Genomic DNA, 20654 nt, shown 5'->3' with positions numbered 1-20654 from the left:
CAATTATGTCACAATTGTTATTGAACTTGAATTCATATCTTTCTTACAATGATGCTTTTAGATATTCCAATAAATAAATACCTCTGTAATACATTACTAAATGTATTTTCAAGGCAATTCCAAATATTGAACTCAGTGTGAATTTATATGCAAAGTCACATAAGTGACAAGCCAAATGTTGAGTTTAAAGAAAAAGGAAAATCATCCTAATGAGTATTTGGGTGCAGATCTAATACTTCATTAAAAAAATTTTAAGATTCTCACCTCTGTTTAAAAACAGGAGGTAACAGTATACATTAAGCTCATAATCCACTGAAATGTACGTATGTTATCATTATTTTTTGCCTATAATAAATTTAAGAATCTCCATTTTGTACAAGGAAGAAAAATAAATTGAAAACTAGTCTTTGTGTATAGTACTTTTTGGTGTTTCGTCAATTTAGCTTTTAACAAGAGGGACACACATGAAATGCTAGGAGTACAATGACTTAAATATAATTACCACTTGATACACATTAATTGGCTGAGCACATTTGGCTCAGGCGAAAAGATTCAGAAAGGTACTTCCAAAGTTGCTCTAGCTTGTCATTGTCCCAGCAGACTCAGAGGCAAATGGAGAAAGAAGAATCCTTGTGCTCATTACCAAAAAAAAGTAAAACAGAGGCAGACACCATGATTCGTGTGGATGAGAACTAATTGGATGAGAGTAGAAAAATTAAGAATATTTTACTCAACTTCATTTATGTAATGATTGTTATATTACCCATTGACTATATTCATTAGAAAAAAGAACATTTCATTTCAGTGTTGGAAGGAAATATGTTAATAAAATATTTTTAAATTATTTAAATAAGCCAGAAAGAAGAGCCTGGCATGATGAAATTATTATTTCCAATTGTTTCATTAAGCATTTAATGATACTTTACAGGGAAGGAATAACCCTGCCTTAAGAATTCCTGGAACCTAAGTTCAAAAACAAATTAATGTAAAATAGCTCAGCTTAATACTAGAGGGTTGAATTAGCTACATAATTTTTAGAAAAAGGAAAAGTCTCTCTATTTTTAATTATTTGTGTCAAGGTCTGCTTAGGGTGGTTTATCATAGGTATACATTGTGTAGGGAAACAAATTGGCTTCAGAATCTATCTTGTAACATTGAATTCAAGTAAAATAAAGGTTTTTCCCACCTTATCTAAAACAGTACTGCCCCTATAAGGAAGTGTGTTCCTGTTTGTTGAGCATTTATTTCTCCACTAGACTTAAGCCACTATTAGGTTAAGCCCATGGTTGTTATTCTTCCTCGAGAAAGCAGGAAGCAATGAAAGCAGCTATTAGATATAGTAGCGACACAACTCTTACTCATTAATTGGAGAGACCAACAGTTAAGGGCCTCTTGTTTCACAACTAGACTTGCTGCACAGGTTCCATTTGCACCAAGCAGAGAAAGAAATTATGGAGGAAAGGTTGTGGAGAAAAGGGTATTTAGGCTGACAGGATTCTCAAGACACGCTATTGAGCTTTCACTGCACAAGTGGCTGGAAAGACAAATTCCCCATATGCTTCAGAACTTTGCAGGGGCCTCTTAGAATGCTTTGTATAACTCACTGTGTTCTTTCCTTTCATTTTCTTTCTTTTAAATTCCTATATGTGCTATATGTTTTATTCACAGTTCTACAGATTGTCGTTTTTGTGTTCATATCATACTGTTACAAATGATCCGGCTCCTTTTAGTAGCCTTTCTTCCACCCCCAATCCTATACCTCACCAAGCCTAGCCCCAGCACACAGGAGTATTCCTGTTGGAACAGTTCATAGCAAAGAAAAATTGCATCCTTGAATTTGTGAATTGGTATTTTATGATGCAGAAATAATAAAAGTTGAGCCTGATAGAATGTAGGCCTAATAATTTGTCTATCTATCCAACATTTGTTCTAGATCACTCCTGTTCCTGGCACACATCCACTGTTAGTCTTTGTGAACCCCAAGAGTGGTGGGAAGCAAGGAGAAAGGTATGTTTCTAATTTCCGCATCTATATCACAAGTGTAAATACATAAGCTGAAGTTGTGGTGCAATAATGTTTAAAATTATTCCTAATCTTTACTTATTTTAACATGAACTATATGATGCTAGAATCTATGTATGCTGATACTAATTTGATCCTTTATAGCTGCAAATATTTTGTCATAGGTTTTCAGAAATGTTTTAATATCACAGCTCATTATCTGCATAATTTCTAACTCACCTATCAGCCTCTTTCCTTAAGGATGAGCTTTGCGTACTGTAAGGCTTCATAAATACTGTGGAACACAAACTGATTCTCTAAATGCTCAACAGGGAGACTTTGGGGAAATCACAGCCGAGAACTGAGCAATAGAATTTATTTCCAGCTTGTAGGCAAAATATATTACTATGATTTCCTGCAAGTATATTTTGGGGAACATGAGGCCACATTTTCTGAAGAAGTACAGTAGAGTTGGTATGAAAAATGATGAACTGCATCATCAGGTATCTCACTATCCCAGCTGACAGCATAAAACTTCATTTTATAATGCATTAAAGATCAAATCATAATAATTAACACCAATATGGAAAGCACTACTTTGAAAGCAAATGTTAGAAAAAAAAAAAAAGAAAGTAAACATTATTTCCTATGCCAGAGGACAGTGATAAGTCTAGGTGCCTTAACAAAAATGCTATAACACTAAAACATAGTAGTTTACCAAATAAAAATGTAGAGATGTTTCTATGAGTAAGGGAATATTGGAAGCAATTTTCTTTCGTGTCGTTAGACTTTTTAATTTATTCCAATGAAATAAAAAGTCTTTATTTTTCAATCAACATAATATTAGGTTTTGTGTAAAAACAGTTCTTTCCTTTTCATCAACGCAGTTATATTTCACTCTCTTAAGCATGATATTAGTTATTTTACCTAAATGCTAGCTTAACAATTAAAATTTTCATGACCCTTTGTTATAAAGGGTTGCCTCACTCATGTAGATAGAAAATAGTAATTTTAGAATAATACTAAAAATTTATTTTCTCCAAACCACTTGTTTTCTGTTTGCTGTATATATCATAGACATTTAGCTGATAGCAAAAGCCCCAAGTTACATATATTAATGGTGTCTATGTGATATTGTGACACTTATAAATATTGTGTAATACTTAAATTGAGTTAAATATATCCATTTTCTCAAATATTTCACATTTCTTTGTGGTGAATACTCTTAAAATCCTCCCTTCCAGATTTAAAAAATGTATACCATTAGCTAAAATCATCCTGCTACCCAATAGGACACCAGAAATTCTTGCCTTTCTGTAACTGTGTTAGAATGTATAATCAACATTCCCTCTTCATTCTCTCTGACATCACTGTTCCTACTCTTGACTTCTATGAGATCCACCTTTTTAAATTCCACTTGGGAGAGATGATGCAGTTTTTGTCTCTCTGTGTCTGGCTTTTTCCATTTAACTTAATGATTTCCACTTCAATCTATGTTGTCACAAATAACAGGCTTCCATGCTTTATGATTGAATAGTATTCCATTGTGCCTATGTACCACATTTATTTTATCTATTCATCAGTTGACAGACACTTTGCTTGTTTCTAGATCTTAGCTGCTGTAAATAGTGCAGCGATGGAGTCCAGATCCTTTCTCTTTCTATAGATTTCACATCCTGTTTTTTGCAGTGCAGGAATTCAAACTTGGAGTCTTGAGCATGTTAAGCAAGCCCTCTATTACTGAGCCACACGCTCATCTACCCCTACTTCCTCTGGAACATCACCAGTGGAATTTCTAGATCTTATAGTACTTTCATGTTTTCAGTTTGGAGGAAATTTTGTACTGTTTTGCATAATAGGTCTACTATTTTAATTACCTTTAACAATTCTAAGCTTTCTCTTTCCTCCACATTGTTGCCAGAACTTGTTATCTTAAGTTCTTTGGTAATAATTGTTCTTACTGGAGTGAAAAGAAATCCTATTGTTGTTCTGATTTGCAGTTCCTTGAGAAGTAGTGAAATGGAAGATTTTTTTTCATATACTATATCTGTTGCTTATTCGTATGATTGTTTTTGAATAAATATCTGCTTGGATCTATAATTTTTAATTTACTTTTATTTCGGAGTTTTCTCTGTTGAGTTTAGTCTTGTATATGCTGGATAATGATCTGTTTTCAGATATGTAGTTCACACATATTTTCTTCCATTCTATAGATTATTTATTATGCCAATTTTTTCTTTTGCTGTGAGGAAGCTTTTCACTTTGCTGAATTCTCTTTTGTCAATATGATCACTTTAGTTTGCAGAAGCAGGAAAGGAATTTGATAATGTTTGGGATCCCTTCATGATAAAATCCTGAACAAATTAGTTATGGAAGGCACATAGTTCAATGTAATAAAAAAATTTTATAACAAGCCCACATCATAATCTATGGGGCAAAACTGAAAGCTTTCTATTAAAGATTTGGACAAAAACAAGGATTCGCAGTTTCATAACTTTTATTCACCATAGTAGTGAAAAATCTTAATCAGAGCAATCAAGCAAGAGAGAAATCTAAAGGGCGTCCAGGTTGGAAACAGGGAAGTCAAACTGTCACTGCTTAGAAATGGTGTGCACGTACATACATAAAATCCCAAACATTCCACCAAAGAACTTTTGGAATTAGTATAGTAATTCAGAGAAGCTACAGGCAAAAAGTCAACATACAAAATCAGTAGCTTTGATATATTGCAATAGTGAATTATCCAGAATGGAAATCAAGAAAATAATCCCATTTACACTGACTTCCATGACTTAAGTACCTTGGAGTAAACGAAACCAAAGAGAAAAAAGATCTCTAAAGATAAAATTAAAAATATATTTATATAAAACATGGGCAAAAGAAATTGAAGAGCTCAAACACACACACACACACACACACACACACATACACACACAAAGACAAAATGGGGCAATATACCGTGTTCATAGATTGGATGAATCAATATTCTTAAAATGTCCATGGTATCAAATAATCTATGGATTCAGTGCAACCTCTGTCAAAACATGAATGGTAGTTTTTACAGAGCTGGGAAAGCCCATTGTTATGTTAGTTAGCACTGCAAAGATGCTGAACACCCACAGCTATCTTGGAGAAAAAGCAAAAAGCAGGAAGCATTACACTGCCACACTTTGAAATACAGTACAAAGCTGGAGTAGTTAGTACAGTGTGGCATTCGTATACGTAGTTTTTGAAAAACAGAATAGAATAGAGAGCCTCTATGTAAACTCATGCTTCTATAGCCAACTGATTTTTGACAGAAATACTGAAAATATACTTTGGAGACAGGACAGGCTTTTCTCCCAGCTTTAAATAGTGCTGGGAGAAATGAATATCCATACACAGAACAATAAAAGTGGATCTCTATCTCTCACTAGTTATAAAAATTAACTAAAATATGTTAAATACTAAAATGTTACATCTCCAACAAGGAAAGTACTAGAGAAAAGATAAGGGATATTGCCATATAGATATTGGGCAAAGTTCCTCACAAAGAATTAGATGGGAATCACAAAGAATTAGATAAGAATTACATCTAATTTTGTACATTAAAAACAAATGAAGTCTTAAGATAATGCAGAACTTTTTTTTTTTTTTTTTTTTTTTTTTTGGTAATAGGTATCGAATTCAGGACCTTGTGCTTGCCAAGCAAAGCTCTGTGCCACTGAGCTGCATCCCTGGGCCTCAAAATGTATTTTCAAAGGAAAATATACTCTCCTCAAATTAAGATATTTGTGAGGCTTACCCTTAGCTTACTACCGGATTTCCCCATTAATCAATATGCATTACCTTTAAATTTTAAAAAGGAGATGGAGATACATTGGGCACAAAGAAATTAGACTTGCTGAGGAGAAGGTGGCATGCTTGAGTACTTCTAAATGCATAGTTACACATGTCTTGTCCTTTATATAGTGGTGGGAAACATTCAAAGTCAAATAAAATGTAAATATGATTTTAAAGTGTTCCGCTTCTCATATCATGAACGTAAACTTACAGGTTCCCTTTAGGAAGGTAGCTTTCACAATGGAATTCTATACAGTGTTTTCTTCCTAGAAAGTTTGGCTGGTTTGACTTTGAAATGTTCCATAAGCTGCCAAAGACCACAGAATCATATTCACGCAAAGTTTCTGGTACCAAACAATAGGTGTGAAAGTGTTCACACTCATTCATTCAGACCACAACCTTTAGGTGAACGCTACTTGGTACCCTGGATAAGAGACCTAAGGCACACCCATGCTGAGGGGATCAGACATATAAACAGTTACACTGCAGTACTGTTTGGAAATGTTAAACAAGAAATGGAAGCTCAAAAGAGAAAATAGTGATGAAAACTGCAAAGTTTGGAGAAGTTGTTTGTGGCTTTTGTATTGGTTGTTATATAAACTGATGTTTGCTATGTGAAAGAAGGAGAAAGACAGATACATGAAAGGGTATGTTGTCAACCAGGAAGAATTTACCAACATTCAAATTTAAAGGAAAGATAAGGGAGCAACTATGGTCATGTTAAAAAGATGTTTGTGTTTTACAATGTAAGAAAACTGGCACTTTGCAGTTTCATTAGTGGACATGAATTTACTTGTTTGTTAAATGCAGCAGGGGTAGAGGGTGGACTGCTAAAAATTTAAGGGTGGTGAAAGAAATTAAAAGCCTGAAGTAAGGATGTGCGTAAACACAGTAAGGATTGGCAGGCATTTCTCAGATGTCCTCAAAAGGGGGTCAGGTGATAGAGAAAAGGAAATTGTCTTGGTTACTTTTCTCTCGTTGCTGAGATAAAATACCCAACGCCCAAAATGAAGGAAGGAAAGGTTTATTTAGCTTACAGTTTGTGGAGGTTTCAGTCCATACTTGGCTGGCTCCGAGGCAGAAGATAGCAAAGCAACAAGTGCAAAGGGGGGAATGGCAGCTGAACAGCAATGCAGCCAGAGCAAAATGGGAGGAATGGCGGCAAGCAGCTTCTTTCCCTGCCTTACTTTGTAAACAGGCTACCCCCACCTAAGGGGCGTGTAGCTCTCACATAATCTTTGCCCTCCTCTTGCACAAGCTCAGGATGTATACAAAGTAAGCACCCTGGCTTCCTGCTGAGTCACTTAGCCAAACCTCTAGACTCCCCAAGTTGACACAATGTATCAACCATAACAGAAATATTTAGAGTGGATGTAAGATCTTCCTTTGGCACTAAGTGACATAATGAATCAAGATCTGAAATGTGGGTTCACCGCAGATTTGGAGGTGGGATAATTTAAGCAGATAACTGAGTCGGGAGAGTTTTTAATGAGTAAATATCATATATGTGTGTTTATAAAATATGTAACAATATTTTCACGTGCCGTACATAAAAACTAATGCCCCAAGTTAAACACAGCTCTACACTTTTATTTGTGTAAGAATTTCAGTCATACTGGATATGTGTGTACTTGGAAATATTTCCGTTGCGTTTGTTAACTGAAGATTGATTTTTTTCATAGCTAAGTCAGTTGTTTAATATTTTCCTGTTGAGCTAGCTCAGCAAATTTTGTGAACTGACTGACCAACATAGGTACTTATGTGAAAAGAAATGATGAAATGGGGAGGGATACATTCCTACCTAAATACTTATTACATGCTTACGCCCACTCTATGTCAGGAAGGTAAGGTGATACTGAGTTTACCAAGAGATGTGTATATTCATGACTAGTTATTGAGAGGAGATGGTTCAACAACTTAGTACTAAAATATTTTTGAAATATATATTTGAAATTTAAAAAGTTAACTAAGTAATGTCCAGGTGAGAGTCACAAAATATTCTAAGTGCCTATGCAAATTTGGGATGCAAGTATTACTTTAAAATTCTAAGCTATGTTTCTTATGTAATGACTGTTAAGTCTTGAACACCATTATTTGCTATTGATCTATTATATTGTTATTAAAGAAAAATTTATCAAATATATTTTAAACTATACATTTATTACTCTAAGCCATGCTACTTTTTCAAAAACTATTATTTGCTATTACTTAATTTTTCTTTTCTTCTTATTTGCATTTGTATAGAATTTACAGAAAATTTCAGTATCTACTAAATCCTCGTCAAGTTTATAGTCTTGCTGGAAGTGGACCAATGCCAGGGTAAGTCAAGGGTACTATTATTAGCATAATAGTAATAAAAGGGTACTATTATTAGCATAATACCTACATAATAGCAACTAATGAAATAAGCAGAGTGACATATCTAGAAATAATGTTATTTGAGTACAACAGCCAGGTTAATAAATTTTTAAAAAACTAAATGTCAACAACACAAGAGAATCCATAAAAGGTGCTTTTGAAGTCACTAGAAATACAGTTATTGCCGCTATTCATATATATATTTTGCTGCTAATGTCCTATTTCTTTGTCTATTTGATTCTCATTTACTACTCTCCCTAAAATAAAAAAAAATAAAATCACAGCTCATCTCATGTAGTTTCTTCTATTCTAAACTTTGTGAAGTGATACTAGCAGTAAGACTAATAATAACACACACAAACATACTAGACAACTACTTAAACTATAAGCCCTGTGTTTTAAAAACTACTCTTTTCTCTTTTACTCATTACATAACAATACAAATCTGTTGAAAAATGTAGAGAAATGTAGTTAACAAGGAAAAGAAATTGTAGTGTGATTTTTTTCATTTACTACTTGCAAAATCTAAGGAATATGAGTCTACTATCCTTCATTATTAATAAGTAAGAGGCAGTGAAATAAAATTATTTTTTCAATATAAGTCATATACAGTTGATGTCATATATATGAACTGAAATGAAATGTATTAATTTCACTAATTAAATATTTAATATCATCTTTTCCCATCTACCTCTTTTCTATCATTATGAAAACAAACATTAGATCAGTCAAGTTAGACAGAAGTTCTATAAGCTTTATACATGGTCTTCTTTGAAAGAAGCAGTATAATTTAAACTAAGTGTTTTCAACCATGCTCAAGAACTACAACCTAAAGCCAGGCGAGTTGGTGCGTGCCTGTAATCTCAGCTGAAACAGGAGGATCCTTGTGAGTTTGACACCAGCCTGGGCTACAAAGTGAGCTCAAGGCAAGCCTGAACTGCATAGAGAGACCCTGTCTCAAAAAAACACACACACAAAAAGAATAACTACAAACTAAATATTGAAATTCTACTCCTAAAATTTCAGGAAATAACTTGTAGTGTTGTGTCTTATGTTAAATAAATGTTTATAAAATATGAGTGGTTAGCATAGGCTCCCACAAATGTACTCATCTCTTTCTTCTACTCCCTTGCTGCTGCTGGCCCAAATAAATTTCCAAATGGTGAGCAGTGGTGTGCAGAAACCCCTTTCTATAAAAGCAGGCTCACCAGAGAAACAGATCAGGATGCTGCCTTTGTCTAACTACACACTCCAGAATCCCACGGCTCCTGATCTGACTGTTGGCCTGCTAAGCCACCTGCAGAAAGTCTCTATGTCAGTACAGCCAGGCTAATGTTATGGTGTGATACTAACTTTGATGCTCAAGCTAGCCTGATTCTTTTTCTTGCCAATTAATATTCCCTGGACTTCACAAAAGTAGCTCTTATTGTATAAGGATAAAAAATTATGACTGCAGACATTTAGCCATTCCAAGATGCCAGAGGTCTCCCAAAACCAGATAAATTCAAGTTTAGTGAAGTTTAAAGGGATGATGTCCATGAAACATATCACTATGAGCTTCCCACATACTATTTTCTCAGGAATATTAGGTATAATCAATGCTATTTTTTGCAATATTAAGTGGTGATTACTAGTAATATTGGTACTTTATAGTTCTCTGTAAATATACTGCAATAATATATTTTTTAGCACTGCTATCTCATTTTGCTACTAGGCTTTCATATTTATTACATATTTTCTTTCACTCTCAATGTTAGGCATCTTATTATCATCTATTTTGTTTCAATATACTGAAAAGAAGAAAATTTCATATACTTGTATAAAAATTTGTGAGTATTATTAGGAAAACAAGTTTTGGGGCCACTTCAGTAGTTACTACTCTTTAGGGATTATCATTGTGATTAAGTATGTTTATGTGTGATTATCTTTCTGTTTATCTACTATATGCAAATATACACCTACATGTTGCATAGAGACATATTTTATATAACTTGGAGTACAGATTTTCATATTAAAAATTGCTATAGTTAAAAGTGCTCAGTTGAATATATTTTTAATTTTAATTCTGCCAGGTTCTATCAAGTTACTATCCAAAAATTCTCTATTAAACTACAATTCCAGCAACAGTATAAAATGTGTATTTTCCACAACTTCCCTTAAATTGGCAATCTTCAGAATTGTTTTCACTCGATTTGATAAGTGAAAATACATTTACATTTTTCTTTTCATATTGCTGATCCATTAAAAAGTGACATAAGTATCAATTATAATTGCTTTTCTGTAAGCAACAGAAGTGTATTCTAATCTGTTAATAGAATGATGAGCAAAGATGTGGTGACTAGCCAGACATGGTGGCACATGCCTGAAATCTCAACACTCAAAAAACTGAGGCAAGAGGATTTCAAGTTTGAACTCTGCCTGGGCAGTTTAGCGACTTAGAAAGGTCCTTTCACAAAACTGAAGAAAATGGACTGGGAAAGTAGCTCAGTGTGAAGGCCCTGGATTTAATGCCCAGTTCTTCAGCAAACAAACAAAAATACCTGGAAAATTATGAAATTATTCATTGAGTTAATAGAACAATGACAAATGAATTTCCAAAAGGATAGGAGTCAAGGCAATTTAAGCAAAGTAAGAAGAATCAAAAGACACAGTTGTTGGGCATTGCTGTACAAAAGGAATTGATTTCACTTGTTTTGGTGTTCTTTCTTTGCTCAAAGTTTGTATCTCAGTGAGAAGCAAGCATAGGGGTTTCTCATACCAAAGTGATGCTGTGTGTATAGTTGGGCTTCTTCACTAAGAACCATATCCAAACTATCTAAATCAGTTGTTTGCTCAAAGCAAAACAGGATGCTGTCACCAATGAGGAAGAAAGATTAATTGTCTGTAGGGATAAACAACAGGGGACACCTCACTACGACAATAGGGCTGAACAGTATCCCTTCTTTCTGTACAGGTGAGATGACAAAAAAGTTATAATTCTCACCAAATCCATATAACTACAAGTGTAACAGAAGACAAACTCCCACCCCTTCAGTTGCAGACAATCCAAATTTCCATCTACTTATCATACCCAGCTTCAAGTTGTGGCTCCCTGGAAACCTCTTTGTAATGCCTCTTCTGTCTCCATCCATTCAGTCTTAGGGACTGAGACTATAAGCAGAAACAGGACAGGACAGACCTATTAGCAGAAAATTCCAAGTCTAACCAACAATGTGATTTAACTACATGATATTGTTAATAATATAGAGAATAAAAATATATAATGTCTACAGCTTTTACACCTAGATAAAAGTTTTACCTGGAGCTGAAAATATTTCTGCTAATTGCATTTTAGCTGGTTAGAGACATTTACATAGAAGATTGGCTGGTTTGTCTGATCGGTCTCCAGCTTTGGTAATAATGTTGGTGTAAGGCAAAATTATTGTCTCATATCATTACTGGTAAGCATATGGCACATGAAAATATTAGTGCTCTCAAAAATATTTCCGTTTCTTCTTGGGCACCTGATTCTATCACGTTTCCTTTCCCTCTAGATATTTTTGTTTTTTTTTTTGTTTTTTTTTTGTTTGTTTGTTTTTGTTTTTTTTGGTTTTTCTCTGGTACCGGGAACCGAACTCACGACCTTGCGCTTGCCAGGCAGGCGCTTTTGCTGCTGAGCTAAATCCCCAGCCCCTCCCTCTAGATATTAAAAGTGGTCCTGTAGCGTTCTCTCATGCTACACTGTGGGAAGAAGGGGGTTTTCCACATTTATTTTTATTTTCTGTAGTGCTTATTATATTCTAGATATTGACTCATTCATAAGCTTCGATAATGCAGTAAAGACAGATATAGAGCCTCCTATTTACCTAAAGAATGAATGATTGAAGAGGCTTGGGAACATCATGATGTAAACCTGGATTGCTTGCTACTCTCTGTAAGCTAGGCAATAGTTATGAAATCAAACTTTGTAGAGAAGCCTCTGGTACTTCCCACCCTATTATACATCAACAAACCATTTTCCCATGGGTAATCAAAGTTATTGCACCAGTAAACCATGGATCTTTCTTTGTGCCTCGTTGCCAAGTGGCGTGAACAGCTTGAACCATCCGCAAGGAAGTTGAATTTGAAAACTCTATTGTCTCACAAGGCAGTTTACCTCTCTCATTGGTTTAAAAAAGTATATAGACTAAGAGGATTCAAAACTGTTAATTTTAGTGCTCTTCGGAGAAACAGAACCAACATATCTATAACTATCTACATATTACAGGAAGAGCATTTTTTTTAATTGGACCCAAGATCTTCAGACTGACCCACATCCCCAGGCCCATTTATTTATTTACTTGTTAAATCTTGAGTCAAAATCTTGCTAAGTTCCTAATTGGACAAGGCTGGGCTTGAACTTTAGATTCTACTACCTCATCATCGCAGAGAGGTGAGATTGCAGGTATGCTCCATGACACCCAGTTGACAAACAGAAAACAAAAGGAATTGACTTGTGAGATTGTGGAGGGTGGTAAATTCAAAAATCTGTAGAGCTTCTGTCTCAGTTTGAATCCTTCCAACAGGAAAATTCCCTTAGGAAATGGTCCACTTTTGTTCTAGTGAGACCTGCAGTGGAATGGATGAGGCACACCCACTTAATAGACCACCATCTACTTTACCTCATCTACCAGTTTGAATGCTCATATCATCAACAAACATCCTCACATAAACAACCAAAATATTGTTTGGTCTAATATGTGGGCACTCTGTAACCTGGGCAAGGTGACACCTAAAATTGACTATCAAAGTATGTATTATCTGCAAAGGCATATTTCTCATTACCCAAGTTTACTACATTTTGGTCCCCAAATCCTGTGTTCTAGCATGGATGGAGTGGCACCAGGTGGGTAGGCCATTATAAATTCTACAACATTGGGTGACACATCATTTAGATGGTCCAGCTGATATTCAGGGACTAAACCTGCAGTGAGCCTCTTCATTGCTCTGCTTCCCACATAGCTAGTGTATATAATATATGGTTTCCTTGTAGCCATGTAAAATTTTTACCTGCCAATTCTACATTTTTATAATTTATAGGATAGTTTTTAACTATCCTATAAATATCCTACTTATCTTTAAAGTAGGAATATTAAAGTATTATGTTATGTTTTGTCTTAGTGCTTTATAAGTTATTTTAAATTGCCAATGTTAATCTTAAAAAGTTTCATTTTTCTTTAAGGTGCCATGACAGAGATGGACGATTGGGGATGACACATATTTTTGTCCCAGACTAAATTATAGTTGACTCAACAAAAGCTTTTCATTAGTCCAATTTTTTTCACTCAGATGTGACACATTTCATGTAAGATGAAATGATAGGTTGGTAAAAACATTTCTGACCTCGATTTGCTTCTTTGATCTATTCGTTCTTTCCTATCCTAGGCTGTTTTATACAATGCCACTCCCTAGTTATTTCCTCAAAAGTTAATGATATTTATTCTCCCCAATACACTGTGTCTCAAGACTTTTTAAAAAGTGAGTGTAAAGAGCATTTTTTTTTGAATTTTTATTTCCATCTTTATCATTATGAGAATGTCCTGCATTTTTCTGATACCCATGCCCACATTGCATTCCAGATGACAGACCTACAGCTCTTCCTTTAGAGACTGTTTCTCTGTTGTTATCCCAGAGCCAAATGCCACATCTGGCCGGGCTGTGATGTTCCTCTCCCCAAATCCCATTGCTGACCTGCTCTCTTGTGCATCCTACCACCCCTGATTCTCGCTGTGCTGCCTTCATCATGGGTCTGCTGAAAAGAGGGTCCCTTTGCAGCCTTTCAATATTTTGCTCTATAGACTACTCTTTTCTGTAAGGTCCCTCTATTAATCTAATATCCTTTGTGATCGGTATATTTTAGTTTAATCACTATTTCTAGGGTATAACTTCTTCAATGCTACTGTACAGATTTATTCTTTAAAAGTATGTTTTATTTGCACCACGAACTTGCTGTTACTCATTCTTTTAACTTATTTCCCACAATTTTCCTATTTATTACACTGAGTTTATTTCTCTCTTCTTCAATCCTATCTTTATTATTTTCCTTTTCCTATTCTTTGTTTCAAAATGCAAGTTAATTTCTGCAGCATGAAAATGATACCCAACTTACATAGCAAATTCCAAAGTTCCATTTTTGTCTGACGAATATGAAAGTTACATTTCTATTGTGTCTCCTCATGTAATGTTTTTATTTTGATTATTCTGCTTTAAAGTTTCCGAAATTTGAGTTTTGTCATATTTTTTCTTTCACAACGTACATATTTCATATAATAGATTATTTGGAAGTGCAAATTATTTGAAAAATATTGAATATGAAATATAAATTGCTCACTTGTATTCATAGAATGATTTTTCCTTGACACCAGTGAAATAGTGGTTTGGTTATTTTTTGTCTTTTAGAGACAGGATCTCACTATGCTGTTCAGGTTGGCCTTGAGCTCACTTTGTACCTTCGGCTGGTCTCGAACTCACAATGATCCTTCTGTCTCAGTATCCCAAGTGCTGAGATTATAGACATGCGCAAGACACCATTAAAATAAACATGTACACCTCTAGTTATATAGCAACTCCACATGCTAATTTAACTTATGAATAGTTAACAAATTTTTGCACAGTTATGACATTTTTTTCTTTCTGACACCAAACTTGATGAAAGTACAAATCGTTTTTTCTCATGTTATTTTTAAAATTTTTAAATAAGACATAACCAATATTTAATGAATCAAAATAAAATAAAAGATGATTCTTTTAAAATGTATACATCATTTTCCACTTTTTGCATCATAATTATATATGATGGATTTTTTTGAGAAAGGTACTTAATAAAACCTGTTTTGATCAAGCTGGACTGACTATAAAACGTAAAATTTTTTTTTTTTTTTTGGTTTTTCTCTTGGACCAGGAACCAAACTCACGACCTTGCGCTTGCCAGGCAGGCGCTTTTGCTGCTGAGCTAAATCCCCAGCCCCAAAACGTAAAATTTTAAAAACAAAACTTAACTGTCAACATGCGGTCTCACATATCCCAAATATCAGGCATATTTCGATAGTAAGTACATGGAATGTGCTCTTCTATGAAAATAACGGTGCAACTTAAAATATATATATAACAGATTCCTATTACATTCTTAATTTAAAATACCATTTTATAGCCAAATTTATACCACATTTTTATTAAAGAAAATTCCTCTTTTATCAGAGCATATTACCTTTTATTATGTTGCCTTTAATGAAATCGTGTCAGAGAGATGAAATAAATTCTCAAAAGACAAAGAATATGTTCCTTAAAATTCAATCCAACACTACTGAAAGTGTCTGAAGAAGAAAAAGAGCTTTTACTTTAAATGTAAAACTGCAGCATTCAACTCCCCTTCTCTTAGGCTTAATCATAAAATATAATACAGATGATGTTACAAACCCTCCTCCAGTTAAATATACAAGTATAATTCTGACTCAGCCTTCATCACTTCAGTGAATTACTTTTAAAGTTGCTTTATGCTTCCAAATTGCAGGCCCACATATTACTAAAACAAAACAAACAAAAGAAAACCCTAATCTTTCAACATAATTAAAATCACATAAATACTTGCCTTAAATTTGAGGTATTATAGCTTGTCAGGCACTTTCTACATAGACTATCAAATGCATCAGGATTTTAAAGATGTTGAAAAACCTGAAATTTTCTAATTCATCTCGTATAAGAGTAACAAATAGTTGACTTAATGACAGTCTATAGAGTTCAATAACTCTTTGAATTGCCACAGCGCTTGAGGAAAAATAATTTCTACTTAAGAATTAGACATATTTATATGATTGGTATTCAGCAATTAAAATCCTAACTATGTAGTAATCTTAGCAAGAGAAATGTTTATGATCAAACATAAGCAAATGATAAAAATCCAAATTCTATTTATATATGATAACAATTATAAAATCATTTCGTATGGAAGACAGTATGCAAAGATGGAAGTATGTTAGGAAGATGGCTTCGTCATGATGTCTTTATTGCATAAATTATTTTACATGTCACTTAATTAGCTACCTATTACCATATAATAAATTATGCACAAATATGGAATCTAAGCAATAACATTTTCTTAAGTTATCTATAAAAATAGAATAATTCTCTTAAGTTGGCTGTTTCAAATGACCGAGTATTTTGTATACAAATACCCTTTGATATTTTCCCACAAAACTTCTACTAAATAAAATAAACTATGTAATGTTAATATCCACAGTTTACTATTAGCATTTTTGCCTGTGACATTCCATGGTGCAAATTTACCACCATCTCCAGATGGTTAAATAATCATGGCTGGCTCACTCAGTCAGAACAAAACACTCACAGCTGATAATTATCTCAAAATCTGTAAGAATGATTATGCAGTGATGTAGCCTTACAATGTAAGTATAAGAGATAACAGTGTAACAGTCTCAAATTGCATAAAAATGTAGTAACTACTAAAAGGTTAAATAATAAATAGGTTCTAATAGCAAAGGTAATGATAATATATGTTAATTCAACATTATATATTCAACAGCTTCCAAATGCTTAAACAAGTCTTACCTTTTCCAGTCCACTTTCAACAAAATAGACTACACCTTCTATGCTTATCACTTTATACTTTAGAGATGTAAAATAAAGAAACTAATAAGCAAATAAAATATATATTATTTTAACTAGGAAGTAAACAAAGTGTGAATGTGCATGGTAGTAAGAGTTCTATGATTCTCTCTTAGAAATAGTTTAGACAAAGAAGATCTCAGAATACTGACAAGAAGTAATTGGGAAAGTGAGCTATGTGACTCCCTTATAGATTAATGTGTCAGGTAGAAGAGCAAGAGGAAAAGAATGATGCTGAAAGAGTATTTTACATATTTGGGAAACATTAGCAGGAATACCAAAGTGGCTGGAGCAGAATGAAGGGTGGGAGCATGTTAAAAAGGGTCTAAGGAGCCAGATCACTGGGGTACTACTATCACTGGAGTGTAATATTGAGATTATAGGTTGTTCTGGTGTATTGCAGGAGTCTCAGCATCTGGCCCAAGCTAACGTTGCCTAGGAATTCTATTTGTTTTGAAATTTAAATATCATTTGTAATATGTGCATTGCAATGAACTATGCTGTTGATTGGTTTAACAACACTCCAATGTTTACACCTGCTTTTGCTATTTTATTCTCTAATGATATGTACGACATGTCCAATGAACCTTCCTGTAATTATAATTATTACATATGAAACATGACTATGAAAATATCTTTCTCAACCTTTTCCACACACAAAGACAAGCAACAACTTTTGAAGAACTTCATGCCTGCTTTGCCGGCACATTGTGCTGTCGTCTGTGCCTTGCATCTCTCAGAAAAGCTCATGGAGAACAGATATTTGAGACAGCAGTGTCAGTGCATTATGTGCGACATCAAATGTTAGATGTACACCTGTTGCTTTTGAATATGAAGGCTCTGTGCATGAGAACGGGCCCTCAGATGTAGTGAGACCGAAGAAAGAGCTAAAATGAGTCCGAATTGCTCTTGAGTGTCATTTATTAGGGAATTGCTGACAGTAGCATGGTCCAGGATGGCAGAAACAACAGGTGTATTAGCAGGATTTGGAAGAAGTGGCGTATGTAATAGTCGAGACAAACATAGCTTCATCTAAGCTGAGATACATCTGGTTTATCTCAAGCCAGTATCAAGACTTCTTGCACACACTTGGCACTTATGGCAGTAGGCTCCAGTTATAAAGCTCCACACACCATTCTGGTGGGCTTGCTTCTTTAGAGGATGCTGGAAAACTGTCCTGCGAAATTCACTATGATGGTACGTCCCGTGATAACTGCAGCCACATCAAACTAAATCCTTACATACAGGAAGTACATGGAACAGAAAGAACGAGCCCTTCTATTAAGAGTACCGATTACATGATGTAATTTTGCTTCTAAGTGTCTTTTTCCATTAAATATACAGCTTATATCCATGACTATTTATATCTGGCAACCTTTTTTTCTTCTGACATAATACTTTTCCACAAAATTCAGCTCAAAACTGAAAATGTTCTGAATTTCTGTTCCTTAAGAGTTTATGATTATATAACTTGCAAAAAATATTGGTTAACATCAACCATGAGCTCTAGTGACGTCACTAACTGTGAAAACCACTAACATGCATAGAATGAGCAGATATTAGCATCCACTTCAAAATTAATGATGAACTCTCTGCTCAAAGGTAATCATTTAAATTATAATGTCTCTTTGCCTATCAACCTTTGAACATGACTTTTCATTTAGCTCAAATAACTGTTCTAAATTAATTTTCACTTTCAATTTTTAGTTTTTTACTTGTGTTTTATGTACATGTTAGTTAATATTTTAACAACATTCTCAGAACTTTTTAAAGGTCACATAATACCATTTTTATATCAGAGTGACAAGAAAGTTTTAAATAGAAAGTCAGTTTGAAAAATTGTTTGACTTCGTTCAATGTATGGACCCTAATAACATTTGTATAAATTCACTTACATGAGGATGAAACAGCAGACATTAATGCTAATGCTACTATAATCTCAGTTAAAATGTAGCACTGATTATGCAAATATTTGTTTCCATTATAATAACTTGAATGCAGATTTTGGAGAAGCACATCATGTTGGCAGAAACATAGTTCTTACTGAAGTAGGATTCACAGATTAAAACTATTTTGAAATTGGTTGCAGTACACACATAAATCATAAATGTTTCATAGAAACTAGCTTTCTACTAGTTAAAAGTCATAATTCTCTCTCTCCCTGTCTCTCTATCTCTCTCTATCTTACACACACACACACACATAGACACACAAAGATTACACCTTTAGTCTGTTACTGACTATATAGTTATTAAGATACCTTCTGGGGAAAACAAAAAGTATATATATATATATATATATATATATATATATATATATTACACACACACACAGGATAGCTAGGATAATTGTACTACTAATATCTGTTGGTTTATTGAAAGAAACTATTAATGTGTAATTTTTGTTTGTTTGTTTGTTTGTATTTTTTTCCGGTCCCAGGAATCGAACTCACAACCTTGTGCTTGCCAGGCAAGCGCTGTGCCCCTGAACTAAATCCCCAGCCCCAATGTGTAATTGTTTGACCAGTCTTGCATGACTATATCTGGTTATATGCACAACCATTTTGAAGATGACATTGTGTAGTATAACAGCCATTGTTAATAACCTATCACCATTTTTTGAAATTCTGTATCATTTTTATTGCTCTCTATGCTGTTTTGTTTATGTATTTGTTTCTGTTATGTTAGTTTTCTTAAAAAATGAAAAACAAAATTTATATGTATATATAAGGATAGCTGCAATAGGAGTATTGCTAATGTCTGTAGTTTGTTACGAGAGGAACAGTCAATGCTTAAAATTTTCTTTGTTCTTAACCAATTTTACCTGCTTGAATTTGTTGATTAGAATGACTGATCTGAAAACAAGATGCAATATAAGAACCATTGTTGAACTCCTGTCATTTCGTATGGTGAAGCTCTACATCATTTGCAATGTTTTTTTTTAAATTATTTTTATTTTTTCACTTGTTACTGTCTTTGAATATTTGATCAATCTCACATTCTTGTGCCTAATAGACTGAGCACCTTCCTTGAAGATAACAGTATGCAATTTAGCAACCATTGTAAATTTCTATCATTTTGTCTTGTACCACTTTTGTTGTTTTTGTATTGTTTTGATTTTGTCTTCATTGTTGTTTTATCAGATTTTTCATTAAAGTAGACTAATATATTGAGTCATTAAAGTAATGATAGCTTGTAAAATCTCTCCAGAGGACACTACTCTAGTTAACCAAGGAACACTATCAGATGAAACTTTTGGAAAGCCTGAAATAATGCACTGCCAGGAAACATGGAAGGGGAATCACTGCAATTCATGTTCCACACATACATTCTTAGGAACACATGTCCCATAGGTATCTCAAATTCTACAAGTCTTATATTGCATGTCCTCGCTCATGTGCAGTCTAGGGAAGGAAAGAGGGGACATGGATGTAGAAGGAGTCAGGTACACAAGAGGAAGAGGATGAGAGGAGGGAGGATGGACAGGCACATGAGGTACTATGGTGATGGAGCTGATTAAAGTATGTTACACACAGATCTGAAAACTTCACAATGAAATCCAATATTCTGTATAAATAATATGCACTCATAAAAACCCCACATTGTAGAGGAACCCCATAAAAATAGATGATCTATAGTTACTATGAAACATTCTATTTTTTTTTTTTTTTTTTTTGCAAACTTGCACACTGCCTTTATCCCTAATTTGACAAATGGAAAGACCATTAGTAAAGAGTGGCTTTCTCACCCCCTCTCACCATGAATGCATCGTTTCAGGCTTGCCAAAGTTTTCATCTAATCACTCTGCTAGTATCTGGGATCATCTTTTCTTTT

At 34.0% G+C, this 20654-nt stretch overlaps 1 protein-coding gene across 7 annotated transcripts in view; it reads left to right on the top strand.

Annotated features, from left to right (window-relative positions):
* The window catches only part of Dgkb (diacylglycerol kinase, beta 90kDa), a 627035-nt gene that overhangs the window by 230876 nt on the left and 375505 nt on the right, over positions 1–20654 (top strand). For all 7 annotated transcript variants that reach the window (XM_005377328.2, XM_013510618.1, XM_013510621.1 and 4 more), the window contains 2 exons: positions 1934–2007; positions 8068–8142. In XM_005377328.2, coding sequence (XP_005377385.1) covers positions 1934–2007; positions 8068–8142 — 149 coding nt within the window. The remainder of the gene's footprint in view (positions 1–1933; positions 2008–8067; positions 8143–20654) is intronic.

Source organism: Chinchilla lanigera, unplaced genomic scaffold (assembly GCF_000276665.1).
Source record: "Chinchilla lanigera isolate Chin_1 unplaced genomic scaffold, ChiLan1.0 scaffold00009, whole genome shotgun sequence".
Classification (NCBI taxonomy): domain Eukaryota; kingdom Metazoa; phylum Chordata; class Mammalia; order Rodentia; family Chinchillidae; genus Chinchilla; species Chinchilla lanigera.
This window is presented reverse-complemented; position numbering and strand designations above follow the sequence as displayed.